Source organism: Rana temporaria, chromosome 1 (assembly GCF_905171775.1).
Source record: "Rana temporaria chromosome 1, aRanTem1.1, whole genome shotgun sequence".
NCBI classification, from domain to species: domain Eukaryota; kingdom Metazoa; phylum Chordata; class Amphibia; order Anura; family Ranidae; genus Rana; species Rana temporaria.
In genome coordinates, this window is record NC_053489.1 from 524,205,451 (window position 1) to 524,220,906 (window position 15,456).

The 15,456-nt window shown below is 42.0% G+C and overlaps 1 protein-coding gene across 2 annotated transcripts in view; it reads right to left on the reverse strand.

Annotated features, from left to right (window-relative positions):
- The window catches only part of LRBA (LPS responsive beige-like anchor protein), a 789,979-nt gene that overhangs the window by 705,700 nt on the left and 68,823 nt on the right, over positions 1–15,456 (reverse strand). For both annotated transcript variants that reach the window (XM_040331890.1, XM_040331889.1), the window contains exons 3-4: positions 11,578–11,678; positions 1,764–1,859 (exon numbers count right to left, since the gene is read on the reverse strand). In XM_040331890.1, the coding sequence (XP_040187824.1) occupies positions 1,764–1,859; positions 11,578–11,678 (197 nt within the window). The remainder of the gene's footprint in view (positions 1–1,763; positions 1,860–11,577; positions 11,679–15,456) is intronic.

A 15,456-nucleotide genomic window follows, 5' to 3' on the forward strand; every position in this document is an offset into this window, starting at 1 on the left:
GCTGGGGAGTGTCATACAATGGTAAAGACACCCCCATTTCAGCTCGCATATCGCACTGCAAACTGACAGTTCGGACATGAATCACATTGCATAGGTGTGAACACCAATGCGATTCTGGTGCAGACCAAAAAAAGGGTCCTGTGCGTGTTTGGTCCAAATGCAATGCGATTTCAGCCATACGGTCATTGCATGTGATCTGAACAGCAATGTGGTGTGAATCACAGGAATGAGAAGTGTATAGTGGTTGGTAGTACGTGCAGGATGGTGTCAGGATAGGGGACAGTGTCAGATTTTTTTTTTATTTTACATTTTTTTTTTTTTTCAAAAGTTTTTTTTTTAGGACCAGTGGATTTTTTATTATTATTATTTAAAATTTTTGTTGTACTATTGATGGGAGGTGGGGTTTAATTTTTTTAATATATTTTTTATATATTTTTTCATAGTGCGTTTGGGAGAGGGGGTGGTGGGATGCGGCAGTGGCCAGTGTCAGTGGGGTTAGTGGCCGGTGTCAGTGGGGTTAGTGGCCGGTGTCAGTGGCCGGTGTCAGTATGGGGGGAGCAGTTGTGGTGTCAGTTGTTCGTTTCTTTTTTAAATTTCATTTTTTTTTTTTTTTTCAATTTTGGAATATTTTCCTTTTTATCAGCCCTGTTGGGGGAGTTGGTTACATGTCAGGTGTCTAAACTGAGACCCCTGACATCTCACATTTTAGACAGAGAAAGGGACAGAGGACAGATTCCCCAGTCCTTTTATCTGCACAGAAAATGAATAGAGAGAAGACAGTGGCTCCACTCCATTCATAAACTGAAGCAGAGTAACATTACAGATTACTCTGCTCAGTTGTCACAGGACACACAGCGATCTGTAACGAATGCTCTGTGTCCCGTTCAGAAAAGAAAGGGGCTGGAAATTGACATACCAGACCCCCTTTCTCTGCTCTCCATCCTGACAGATTGCCCCCCTTGCAGCCCACTGGAGAGGAGAGAGAGGGGAGGGAAGCCGGCTGCGGGTGACGAGGGGGGGCAGAGGAGAAAGACACAAGGGGGGGTATGGACACACACAGAGCAGGACGAGGGAGAGAGGAGGAAGACACATCGGGGGGATATGGACACACGGAGCAGGACGAGGGGTGGCAGAGCGGAGGAGGAAAACACAGCAGCGGAGGGGGGGATGTGGACACACAGATCAGGATGAGGGGGATACGGCGCTGGAGGAAGACACCGAGGACAGTCGGGGATGATCGGTGCAACAGGTCAGCTGTGGGCACCGATGCCCCCTGCATGGCTTTTCAGGTGAAAGGCGCGGGAGGCAGGAGGAGAAGCAGATGATGAAAAGCATGCAGGGGGGGGGGGGAAATCGGTGCGCACAGCTGTCCCCATCGCACCAATCATCCCCGACTGTCACTGGACATTGATGTGTGTACAGACATGACAGGGGGCCGTGAGTGCGCTCTGCTTTTACCCAGAACGCGCGCTCTGCCTCTCCTGTGCACGATCTGGCCAAGGGGAATATATATATATATATATATATATATATATATATATATATATATATAAATAAATCTGCTGTTTTTGGGGGCTTCCAACTGCTAAAATGGGTCACATTTGACAGGTAAGGGTACATGCAGGAGGCATGTATATCCTTACAGTTCAGCACTATGGCAGTACTTTATAATTGATGAGAGTGGGTTTACATCCACTTTAAGAAACACACCTGTAACTAAAAAAAATTAAAATAAATATACAGCACAATGATGTAGTACTTACTGCAGCACTCTTTCCAGGGAAGTTGAAAAAGGCATCAGGACCATATTTCTGAGGCATGTGCTTTAACACTGACAAGAGCTTTACTGCATGTGGAGGCTACGACAGATGAAAAGAAAAAGAAAATCAACAAAGGAAGATTTTGGTTCAGAAGAATGGTACTTGCACTTCCAGTGTAAAACTAACCTATGAAAAATACCAGCTGTAGGTTTCCTTTCAAGTGTAGCTAATAACAAAGTCAACAGCATAGACCAAGACCCCTTTTACCCTGAGGTGCTAGAACGCTAAAAATAGCGCCTGAAAGAGCGTCTCTATTCACTCCAGTGTGAAAGTCCGCTGGCGCCTGAAAAAGGGTTAAAAGCGCTCGCAAAGCGGCGCTGCCCATTGATTTCAATGGGCAGGGGCGCTTTAGGAGCAGCGAGTTCAGTGCTCCTAATGCTCTCTAAAGAAGCTGCTGGCAGGACTTTTTCTGACGCCCTACCAGTGCACCGTTCCAGTGTGAATGGGGTCGCTGTTTCAAGGCTCTTCGCAGGCACTATTTTTAGCGCTATAGCGCCTGCAAAGCACATCAGTGTGAAAGAGGTCCAACTTTATAAACATCTGCATGAATATATTTCTGACCATTCAAAATATACAAAAAAGGCATCAAATTTCCAAACAAACTTCAACTCATTAAAATGCAGCCCATAAACTCCTGTCATTTGACAACCTAGACCACCCAATTCTCAACTAGGGAAACCCTTCTTCCAGAAGTTGCTAGGGGTTCCCTTGAGCTGTGGTTAATTAAAATCCCATTGAAGATGCATACACAATTCCAGATGCATTGCCACTTGGCAGAGCCAGTAGCAGGACATTTTTTTTTTTTAGTTCAGTGTATGGATAGCATTCTTATGCTCCAATGTAGGGAGCGTTTTCCCAACGACCAATGATGGATTAATCTTAACAGGCGTTTTTTTTTTTAAAGAGTTCCTCTGGGGTTAAAAGGTTGGAAGACGTGATCTTAGATAGTGACATCAGTTTGATGCAGGAAGCCTTCTCTTCCATATCCATTAGACTGCAACACTGTAATAATTCATAAGGTGAAAAGCTGCAGCAAAGGCTAATCTGTGATGCAGCAGCTGTGAGAGCTGTGCAAACAATATGTAACCTCAACTAAATACAGTGCGGTCTTCCAGCAGTGGGATGGGAACTATCCATCCTGCACCTAAAACAAAAAAAATGCACTTGCAATAGGCCATTTATGTACTTCCTGAAACGTGGCTATAAACTTTCAGAGATGCCACCCTTGTCCTGTTTTTTGCTAGAATGTTACGAAGATGCTATAAAGTGTTACTGCGTGTCTCACTATCACAGCGACAAACTTTCTTTGATTCTGAGCTCAGTGCTGCAGGTAGAATCCTCAGGTCCTTGGTATAAGAAACCATGAAGGTTTCCCTGACCTCCGGCCTGGGCCATTACCTCCGAGCCCTTCTCAATGATCCCATGACCCTTTACGGTCCTGCAGTGGATCCCTTTCACACGTTGTGCAGTCCTGCAGTCTTGGGCCCTGCCCTGGTGGGGGAAGGCAAGGGCCCAGTGGCAAGTGCAACCTTTGCAACCCTGGTAGTTCCACTAGTGGTGTCAGTTTGGAGTATAAATGATGTTGGTCAGTAGGGCAGCAGACAGGGTAAGTAGTAGCTTTTAATATATATATATATATATATAAATAAATGAAAGTCACGCAGGAGCTAGGAGAATAGAGGAGATCAGTTCTCCTATATGCCGCCCCTCCTATCCAGCCTGGTACTAGCTGCATTCAGAGAGTACAGTCAAGCAGTCATCCATACCAAGAACAATCAGCTCGGCCTCCCAGCTCTGGCTCATACAAGTGTAGACAAACCCGACAGGGGAGCCGCACGTGGCCCCCTTAAGACAGGGGCTAGGTCACGATCGTGACTCTTGCACCCCCTATAGTTACGCCCCTGTGGGGAACCATGCATCGTTGGAGGTTTTGACAGCTTGCTGTTGTGATGATGCAGTCAGTAAGGGCTGGGAGCGTCTGACACATACCAGCAACGAGAGAGGGATGCCATATCTGGAAGTTTTTTAGCCTGGCTTCAGGTAAAATGGCCTACATCCATACCGTTAAAGTCCGTAAGCTCTCGCGGTTAATTTTTTTTATGAACAGTTTAGGCTAGTTTACACTTGCTTCAAAATAAGGCTGACACGCTTTGTTAAAGGTCTCTGAATGCCAGTAAAAAAGTTCATGTCACTAAATAAAAATAGGATTGTCATACTTACCTGTAAAATCCATTTCTTTGAGTACATCATGGGAAACAGAGTCAGGCTAATATTCATTACATGCTGGGTTATACTCCATGTCCAGGTGAATGGACACTGGTAGACCAAAGGTCTAAAGTTCACTATATAAACCCTCCCATACAGGAAGCACATCAGTTTTGAAGCAAGCAATAAATCCTCAAAAAAAAAAAAAAAAAAAAAAAGAAGGAGGGAGGGGAGGGATTGTGTCCCATGAGGTACTCAAAGAAAAGGATTTTACAGGTAAGTATGATGAAAAAATACTATTTTCTTTTTCATACATCATGGAATACAGGCTAATATTCTTACCTGCTGGGAAGTCCCAGAGCAATAGCCTTGAAGGTAGAGAGACACCCTGCTAAACAATAGCCATTAGAACTTTATACAGCAGCCTGCAGTACACTGCGGCCGAAAGTCGAATTCTTGGCTGCTCGAACATCCACTTGATAACATTTTGTGAACATATGCACTGAAGACAAGGTAGCAGTCTTACAAATCTGAGCCACAGACACCTGATGGCGAAAAACCCAGGAGGTTCCTACACCCCTGGTATAATGAGCTCTCACCTTAAAAAGGGGAGGTACTTTACGTTTCAGACCAAAGGCCTGAATGACCAATTGACAGACCCAATTGGCAATGGAAGCTTCCTTCCCCTTCTTGGGTCCTTTTCGGTAAAACAAAAAAGGGCGTCCGACCCTCAGATCTCGACAAATAAACCTTGACTGCCTGGACAACGTCCAAAGAATGCAGTTGTCTCTTACGCCAAACGAGGCCAAGAGAAAAAAAGAAGGCAAAATAATGTCCCAATTTAAATGAAAGGCCAACACCACTTTTGGTAAAAAGGATGGAACAGGTCGTAACACAACTCTGTCGTGATATAAGTGGATTGACAGAGCATAAACATTAATTAAATAAGGATTGACTGTCAGCTTTCAAGTCCCTCTATGAAAGAGGATATATGGGGGTTTCCTTATACAGGAAAAATATGGGGACTCTTGTTAAAGCATCGACAGTAAAATTCTGTAGAAATATGTGGGCCTGGTCAAACCTCAATCATGAGAGCCACAACACCGATATGAATATCAAAAATATTTATTTTGTAAAAAGGTTTTCTTTATAAAAAGACATAGAAAAAGAAAAAAAGAGGAAAAAAGCAAAAATATTGTACATTGAATACTATAGAATGCATACTAGACAAATTCCAGACTATCAAGTAAAATGATACTTCAAGTGCATATAGATGCAGGTGATCTTCATTTCATCCCACATGTAACGGTTCTACTAGTTCTACTATATTCTTTACAATTATTATTTATTTTTTTCGTTAAAGTCCACAGCTACCACAGATACTCCATTAACTCGACTTTCATTTATTTAAATAAAATACATTATCTTTATGTTCTATAATAAACGATGATTATATTAAACTCTATGGTCAACCAGACACGTTTGTATGTACCGATATAATCAATTTATGTGACTATTTGTATATATTATGATTTATATGTTCCTGTTCATTGATATACTCTTTGTTTGCTCAGACTACTGCCCCCCATTGGTTCCTGACGAAGCCCCCTTGGGCGAAACTAGTAGAACCGTTACATGTGGGATGAAATGAAGATCACCTGCATCTATATGCACTTGAAGTATCATTTTACTTGATAGTCTGGAATTTGTCTAGTATGCATTCTATAGTATTCAATGTACAATATTTTTGCTTTTTTCCTCTTTTTTTCTTTTTCTATGTCTTTTTATAAAGAAAACCTTTTTACAAAATAAATATTTTTGATATTCATATCGGTGTTGTGGCTCTCATGATTGAGGTTTGACCAGGCCCACATATTTCTACAGAATTTTACTGTCGATGCTTTAACAAGAGTCCCCATATTTTTCCTGTATAAGGAAACCCCCATATACAACTCTGTCGTGGTGAAGGATTAACTACGATTCCCTGCATGAAAGTGCAGCCAACTCCGATACCCTTCTAGCCATCAGGAAGGCGAGCTTACGTGACAGCAAGTCTAATGGGATTTCCTTATTAGGTTCAAATGGTTGTTTCTGTAACACAGAAAGCACCAAGTTCAATTACCAAGGACACATAGGTGACCGCCGAATGGGGGAAGCAATCGATTTGCCCCCTGCATAAAGGTTTGCACCAGTGAATGGGAGACTAAAGGATTTTGCCTTGCAGACACTGGTAAAAATTTAAAACAATATAAAAAGCCGCGCCTTTTTATATTGTTTTATTTTTATTTTTATATTGTTTTATTTTTCTTGTCATCACACGCTAGCCGCTGCCTGAATTTACTGTGTTGTGATAGCGCGGTTTTTTGGTGTATACTGGTAAAAATTTGATGGACTTCCTGTATGGGAGGGTTTATATAGGGGATCACTTCCTGTCTAAAGATCTTTGGTCTACCAGTGTCCATTCACCTGGAGATGCAAGTATAACCCAACAGGTAATGAATATTAGCCTGACTGTGTCCCATGATGTATGAAAAATAAATGGTTACCTTACAGTCCTGTTTACACCTTGCTTTTGCTTGGTCCTTCAGTGGGGCTTCGATGAGCCTTTGGTGGGGCTTCAAGAGAGCTTTGCCATAGACTTCTATGGAGGCTTTGAAGATGCTTTGAAGCACAACTATAACTTTTGAAGCAAAGCCAAAGCAAATCAAGAGCAAGGCGTCAACAAGACTGTAAGCTAGCCCTTTTATTTAGTGACAGGAGCTCTGAAAAGCATTCAGAGAGACTTAACAAAGCGTGACCAAAGCCTTGTTTTGAAGGAAGTGTGAACTAGCCCTAATGTGTATTGAAGCCAAAGCAAGTGTAAATGAGCCCTTTGAATATTGTGAAAAAGTTTAATATTGTAGACTCACGGTGTCGCCCTCTAACCAGCTAATGAACGCAAAACACCTGTAAAGGTTTCCTGAGCCTTTAAATGTTCTCTCAGTCTGGTTCAGTAGGTTACACAATCATGGGGAAGACTGCCGACTTGACAGTTGTCCAGAAGACAGTAATTGACATCCTCCACAAGGAGGGCAAGTCGCAAAAGGTCATTGCTAAAGAAGCTGGCTGTTCACAGAGTGCGGTATCCAAGCATATTAGTGTAAAAAGTTGACTGGAAGGAAAAAGTGGTAGAAAAAGGTGCACAAGCAACAGCTTTGAGAGGATTGTGAAGCCAAGGACATTCAAGAATCACAAGAAGTGGACTATAGCTGGTGTCAGTGCTTTAAGAGCCACCACACACAGACATATCCAGGACTTTGGCTACAACTGTCGCATTCCTTGTGTCAAGCCACTTCTGAACCAGACAACAGCAGAAGCGTCTTACCTGGGCTAAGGAGAACAAGGCCTGGACTGTCCCTCAGTGGTACAAAGTCCTGTTATACGGATGAAAGTAACATTTTGCAATTAATTTGGAAATCAAGGTCCTAGAGACTGGAGGAAGAGTGGAGAAGCACAGAATCAAAGTTGCATGAGGTCCAGTGTGAAGTTTCCACAGTCAGTGATAATTTGGGGAGCCAGGTCATCTGCTGGTGTTGGTTCTCTGTGTTTCATCAAGTCCAAAGTCAATGCAGCTCTCTACCAGGAAATTCTAGAGCACTTCATGCTTCCCTCTGCTGACCAGCTTTATGGAAATGCATTTTCATTTTCCAGCTGAACTAGGCACCTGCTTACACTGCCAAAGGTACCAATACCTGGTTTAATGATCATGGTATTACCGTGTTTAATTGACCAGCAAACTCGCCTGACCTAAATCCCATAGAGAATCTGTGGGGTATTGTCAACACAAAGAGGAGAGACCCCAGACCCAACAATGCAGACGAGCTGAAGGCTGCCATGAAAGCAACCTGGGCTTCCATAAGACATCAGCAGCGCCACAGGCTGATTGCTTTCATGCCATGCCGCATTGATGTAGCAATTCATGCAAAAGGAACCCTGACTAAGTTTTGAATGAGCCAACATTTCTGTATTAAAGGTTTGAAGATATATTTTCGCGCCAAAATTTTTTTTTAATGTGGAACATATAAATACTACAATTAAAATTAGAATAGAGCTGCTCCCCTAAAAAAATAAAAAAAGGTGGTACCTCATTAAGTTTTAGTGAATAGGTGATTGGTAGGGGGCGCTGTTGTGACAGGAATAGTGTCTATTACTAAATGACAGAGATATTGTTATACTAAAATAAACAAATAAATCTGATCGATATGAATATTCAAAATATATCAACCAAAACCAAATTCCAAAGAATTAGTTGGGTCAATATTAAAAGAAAGAATCCACAAAAGAACCTCTAATTAAAGAGTGATGTGCTCCCAAAACCATATATCAGAAAGTAAATATATTTGTGATAATGATAATGTCCATATATTCCTAGAATAGTGGTAAACCACTAATAAACACAGGAGTGAATCTTCTAAATGGTCCAGAAAATAAACATGCAATCTTCTCATGGACAGCAGTGCTTCAGATATTCCTTCCACCAATTACGCAAAACGACACCCAAAAGTGCAGATAATAAATGCGCTTACCAAAGCGATTGGACTCCTTTAACTAAAAAGAGAGTCAAAATCGCTTGTGCAGTTGTTAATGTCTGCAAACATGTAGTGCGTCCTCCAGTGGTTAAACATAGGCAAATCTTCTCCCAGTAATCTCATAAATGGAATATAAAACAGAAAAAAGCTCCATAGTGCAACCGGTTTTTATTATAAAATTATAAAACAGATCATGGGCCAAGTGACCACTTACATTAAAAGGTGCCCATCCCAGCACTGGGTCTGCGGGCCTTGAATAGAGGAGGTGACAATTTGCGTGTGGCGTGTGTCTCCTCTCGCCTCGCCAGCTCACAGGGTCGGATGATGGGAAATGAGTAAAAAGCGTGACCAGGCTACGCCGCCGACGATCGTTTCGTAAACACGTCTTCAGGGGGGCGTGTTTACGAAACGATCGTCGGCGGCGTAGCCTGGTCACGCTTTTTACTCATTTCCCATCATCCGACCCTGTGAGCTGGCGAGGCGAGAGGAGACACACGCCACACGCAAATTGAGGTTTGCCACCACTATTCAAGGCCCGCAGATCCAGTGGCGGGATGGGCACCTTTTAATGTAAGTGGCCACTTGGCCCATGATCTGTTTTATAATTTTATAATAAAAACCGGTTGCACTATGGAGCTTTTTTCTGTTTTATATTCCATTTATGAGATTACTGGGAGAAGATTTGCCTATGTTTAACCACTGGAGGACGCACTACATGTTTGCAGACATTAACAACTGCACAAGCGATTTTGACTCTCTTTTTAGTTAAAGGAGTCCAATCGCTTTGGTAAGCGCATTTATTATCTGCACTTTTGGGTGTCGTTTTGCGTAATTGGTGGAAGGAATATCTGAAGCACTGCTGTCCATGAGAAGATTGCATGTTTATTTTCTGGACCATTTAGAAGATTCACTCCTGTGTTTATTAGTGGTTTACCACTATTCTAGGAATATATGGACATTATCATTATCACAAATATATTTACTTTCTGATATATGGTTTTGGGAGCACATCACTCTTTAGAGGTTCTTTTGTGGATTTTTTCTTTTAATATTGACCCAACTAATTATTTGGAATTTGGTTTTGGTTGATATATTTTGATTATTTTTTATTTTATATCACATGAGTTTTGTAATTGCTATCACATATCGATCAGATTTATTTGTTTATTTTAGTATAACAATATCTCTGTCATTTAGTTATAGACACTATTCCTGTCACAACAGCGCCCCCTACCAATCACCTATTTCTGTATTAAAGACCCCTTTTTTTTGGTCTTATGTAATTTTCTGAGATACAGAATTTGGGGTTTTTACTAGCTGTAAACATAATCACCAAATTAAAATAAAGAAATGCTTGAAATATTTATCACTCTGTGTGTAAAGAATCTAATATAGGAGCTTCAATTTTTCTAATTGTATTACTAAAATAAATGAACTTCGACGTTATTTTAACTTTTTGAGATGAACCTGTGAACCAGTGTCATCTGCCTGTCCTATGAGGCTGCGTGACCCCAGACAGGACCCCCCACCCAGGACGCTCTGTCTGGACAGTGCGGATTGGCCCTGTGCTGATCACATGCACCATCCAAAAAAAAAAAAACTGTAGCAATACACACCAACTAAGCATGTACAGAGTGCCGCCAAGGCTCTGTACTATCAGCAGATGGATTGGGGACAGTAAATGGGGAGGATTAGAGAAGACAGGCTCAAACAGCCTTTTTTGAACAATGCGCAGGATTAACCCCTTAGGCTCCACTGAAAGTATAACAAACATGCTTTACTACATATACAGACTGATTTTTACTGTTTTGGGTTTATTGACACTAACTGGTTCCCGACCGGCTCACGCAGATATACTGTGGCAGAATGGCTCTCCTGGGCGAGATCCCGTACATATACGGCTTCACCGAAGAGAGCAACCTGCATGGTGGAGAACCCAATATGAGTGGCAGGCGGGCACGATCACGAGCACAGGGGGTTTTGTGTGTGCAAACACACAAATCCCCATGCTGTCTGAGTAGAGAAGCCAGATTGTGTTTTTTTCAAAGTAGAAAACACGATCTGTCATCTCCTATAGCGAGTCCCCTTCCCCCTCCCCCCAGGAACACACCATAGGTAACACAATTAACTCCTTGATCGCCCCCTAGTGTTATCCCCATCCCTGCCAGTGACAATTACATAGTAATAAGTGCAAATTTATAGCACTGATCGCTCTGTAAATTGCAGATACCCGCCATTACTAGTAAAAAATTAAAAAAGCCATATAAATGCCATAAATCTTTCCTATAGTTTGTAGATGCTATAACTTTTGCACAAATCAATCAACATACACTTATTGCGTTTTTTCTTTTATTTTTTAACAAAAATATCGCCCTGAACGGAGGAAAAAATTTGTTGTTTTTTTTTTAAATTGAGATATTTACTATAGCAAAAGTAAAAGATATTATTTTTTTCAAAATTGTCGCTTTTATAGCGCAAAAATTTAAAACCGCAGAGGTGATTAAATACCACCATAAGAAAGCTCCATTTGTGGGAAAAAAAGGACGTCAACTTTATTTGGGTACAACATTGCCAGAGCACGCAATTGCCAACGTAGTGCTGTATTGCAAAAAATGGGCCGGTCATTGAGCACCCAACTCTTCTGGGGCTGAAGCGGTTAACACTTTTCCACCAGCTTTATTTTGCTTAATACTAGTAGAAAATATATTTCCACCTACGATGTACTGTAAGTGTCTATCAGGCTAGCCAATTTTCTTGTTCAATTTTCCTTTTAGATTTACTAAAGCCATATAATATGGAATGAAATCTAAACACTCAATTTGTATGCAGTCAGGCAGGCCCTTGCACTATATTAGTTGAAGGTAAATCTAAAGAAAACCGAAGAAAAAAATTAAGCGCAAGACTGTTTGGAGGGGCATTCAATTATCACATCCCTTAGGGCTTAAGGTTACACAAAACTGATCTCTGTAAAAATGCATGCTTACCCATTGTCCCTTTTCTCCTTGGAGCCTACTAAAAAACAATTTTAATTCACGGACGGTAAGACTATAGCTTGCCAAAACCCCCAACATGTCCACCAGCAGATCTGAAATGAAGGAAAATACAGTACAGTCAACATAATGTAACACAAGCATAAAAATACAAAGGAAAGCCCAAGACATTAAAGGTGGAAAGGGCTAGATGATGCTGGATGTCCCCTAGCCAGGAAATCAGGTGGGTTCTATCTGACTATCTGCTCTTTACAAAGGGAACATGCAGTTCAGCTCGAAGATATCCAAAACGGCCACATACAATGCATCCGGGAAGTATCCACAACGCTTTACTTTTTCCACATTTTGTTATGTTACAGTTTTATTCCAAAATGTGTTTAATTCATTATTTTCTACAAATGCAGTATCTCAAAAAAGTGAGTACACCTCTCACATGTTTGTAAATATTTTATTATATCTTTTCATGTGACGACACTGAAGAAATGACACTTTGCTACAATGTAAGATAGTGAGTGTACAGCTTGTAGAACGGTGTAAATTTGCGGGTCCTTCAAAATAACTCAACACAAAGCCATTAATGTCTAAACTGCCGGGAACAAAAGTGAGAACGCCCCTAAATGAAAATGTCCAAATTGGACCCAATTAACCATTTTCCCTCCACGGTGTTGGTGTTACATGGTCTCGGCTGTGAATGGGAAGCAGGGGTGTTAAATTCTGTGTTTATTGCTCTCACTCTCTCATACTGGTCACTGGAAGGTCAACATGGCACCTCAAGGCAAATAACTGATGATTTAAAAAAAAAAATGTTGCTCTACCTAAAGATGACCTAGGCTACAAGAAGATTGTGAAGACCCTGAAACTAAGCTGCAGCACAGTGGCCAAGACTATACTCAACATGACAGGTTCCATTTAGAACAAGCTCCATCTTTAAACAATTAGCATATCAAATCGATACCACAGATCCGTAACATATTTAGTTGATGCCACCAATCATTCAATTGGATGGTGACTAGACCTGTTTTTGTCGAAGAGAAAAAGGGGATATAAAATGTTAAGCCAAAAAAGTGAGAGAAAGTGTGGAAAAAAGTTATGGAAATTGCTGCATAAGATCTTTAAACATTGTTCTTCCAAGAAAACTGTAGAGAAGTAGTAGGGTATATATTGCACACACACACACCTCCTTCCTACCACTTCTGGTCAATGGTTTGTTTTTTACATAATCTTTTAATAGTAGTTCTGTCACCGTTTTTGCTCTCACATTGTATCACCAAGTATTTTTGACTTTAGAATGTATGAAAATATATACATTAAAGTGGAGGTTCACCCAAAAAATAAATTTTTAACAGTAGATTGGGCCTAATTACGTGAAGCAGAATCGGGTGTTTTGATTAAAATCAATGCAGTACTTACCTTTTTTGAGATAGATGTTCTCCCGCCGCTTCCGGGTATGGGCTGCGGGACTGGGCGTTCCTATTTGATAGGCAGCCTTCCGACCGTCGCATACAGCGCGTCACCAGTTTCCGAATGTACCCGAACGTCGGTGCGCAGGCGCCGTATAGCGCCGCACCGACGTTCGGCAACTTGTGACGCGCTGTATGCGACCGTCGGAAGGCCGTCAATCAAATAGGAACGCCCAGTCCCGAAGACCATACCTGGAAGCGGCGGGAGAATTTTTTTTCCGGGTGAACTCCCGCTTTAAAGTCAAAAATACTTAGCGATACAATGTGAGAGCAAAACAAGTGACAGAACTACTATTAAAAAATAAACCATTGACCAGAAGTGGTAGGAAGGTGTGTGTAATATACAATATACACACACACACACCTCTCCTTCCTACTACTCATCTACGGTTTTCCTGGAAGAACAATGTTACAGGATCTTATGCAGCAATTTCCATAACTTTTTTTTCACACTTTTCTCTTTTTTTTTTGGCTCAACATTTTATATCCCCTTTTCTCTTCTGGCAAAAACAGGTGTAGTCACCATCCACTTGCAAAAGAAGCTGAGGGTAAAGATGGACCGGCCAAGCATGTCTCCAGACCTAAACCCTATTGAGCATCTGTGGGGCATCCTCAAACAGAAGGTGGAAGTGTGCAAGGTCTCCAACTTCCACCAGCTCCGTGATGTCATCATGGAGGAGTGGAAAGGACTCCAGTGGCAACCTATGAAGCTCTAGTGAACTCCATGCCCAAGACGGTTAAAGGCAGTGCTAGAAAATAATGGTGGCCACACAAAATATTGACACTTTGGGCACAATTTGGAAATTTTTATTTAGGGGTGTACTCACTTTTGTTGCCAGCGGTTTAGACATTAATTGCTGTGTTTTGAGTTATGTTGAGGAGACAGCAAATTTACATTGTTGTACAAGCTGTACACTCACTACTTTACATTGTAGAAAAGTGTAATTTCTTCAGAGTTGTCACATGAAAAGATATAATAAAATATTTACAAAAATGTGAGGGGTGTAGTTACTTTTGTGAGATACTGTATACCCCCTTAGAGCCGGTTCACACACAGGCAGCACGACTTTGGGGGCGACCCGGCAAGGCGATCTTAAGACGACTTGAGAGGCAACTTGCAAAATGACTTCTGTATTGAAGTCAATGCAAGTCGCCCCGCGTCGCCCCCAAAGTCGTACAGGAACTTTTTTCTAAGTCGGAGCGACTTGCGTCGCTCCTATTAGAACGGTTCCATTGAATAGAGCGGACCGCGACTTGTCAGGTGGCTGAGTCACCTGAAAGGTTGCCCCTGTGTGAACCGGCTCTTAGACCCCCGTTATGACAACATGAAAAATAAGTTTGTTGATATCTTTGCAAATTAAAAAAAATACATCACAGCCTTGGTGCCAAAAGGTGCTTCAACAAAGAATAGAGCCAATTACAGCCTCAAGTCTTTTTGAGTATGAAGCTACACGCTTGGAACACATTTTTTGGACAGTTTCTCCCATTCTTATTTGCAGGACCTCTCAAGATTCATTGGGTTGGATAGGGAGCGTGGGGCACAGTCTGGGCTCTGGCTGGGCCACTCAAGGACATTCACAGAGTTGTCCCGTAGCCACTCCTTTGTTATCTTGGATTGTTTTCCTGTTGGAAGATGAACCTTTGCGCCAGTCTGAAGTCCAGAGCGCTCTGAAGAAGGCTTTCAAGGATTTCTCTGTACATTGCTGCATTCACCTTTCCCTCGATCCTGACTAGTGCCTGCCATTGAAAAACATACCCACAGCATGATGCTGCCACCTCAATGTTTGACTGTAGAGGTGGCATTGGCCAAGTAATGAGTGGTGCCTGGTTTCCCCCCCAGACATGACGTTTGCCATTCAGGCCAAATAGTTCAATCTTTGTTTCATCAGACCAGAAAATGTTGTCCTTCGGGTGCCTTTTGGCAAACTCCTGGTGGGCTATCATGTGCCTTTTACCGAGGAGTGGCTTTCATCTTGCCACTCTCCCATACAGGCCTGATTGGTGGAGTGTTGCAGAGATAGTTGTTTCTTCTGGAAGGTTTTCTTCTCTCCACAGAGAAATGCTGGAGCTCTGTCAGAGTGACCATTGGGTTCTTGGTCCCGACTAAGGCCCTCCCTCCCCCAATCGCTCAATCTGGCCAGGCGGCCCACTCTAGGAAGAGTCCTGGTGGTTCCAAACTTCTTCCATTTACAGATTATGGAGGCCACTGTGCTCAATCAATGCTTCAGAAATTTTCTACACCTTTCATCAGATCTGTGCCTCAATACAATCCCGTCTTGGAGGTCTACAGACAATTCCTTGGACTTTATGGCTTGGTTTGTGCTCTGACACGCACAGTTAACTGTGGGTCCTTATATAGACAGATGCGTGCCTTTCTAAATCATGTCCAATCAAATGAATTTACCACAGGTGG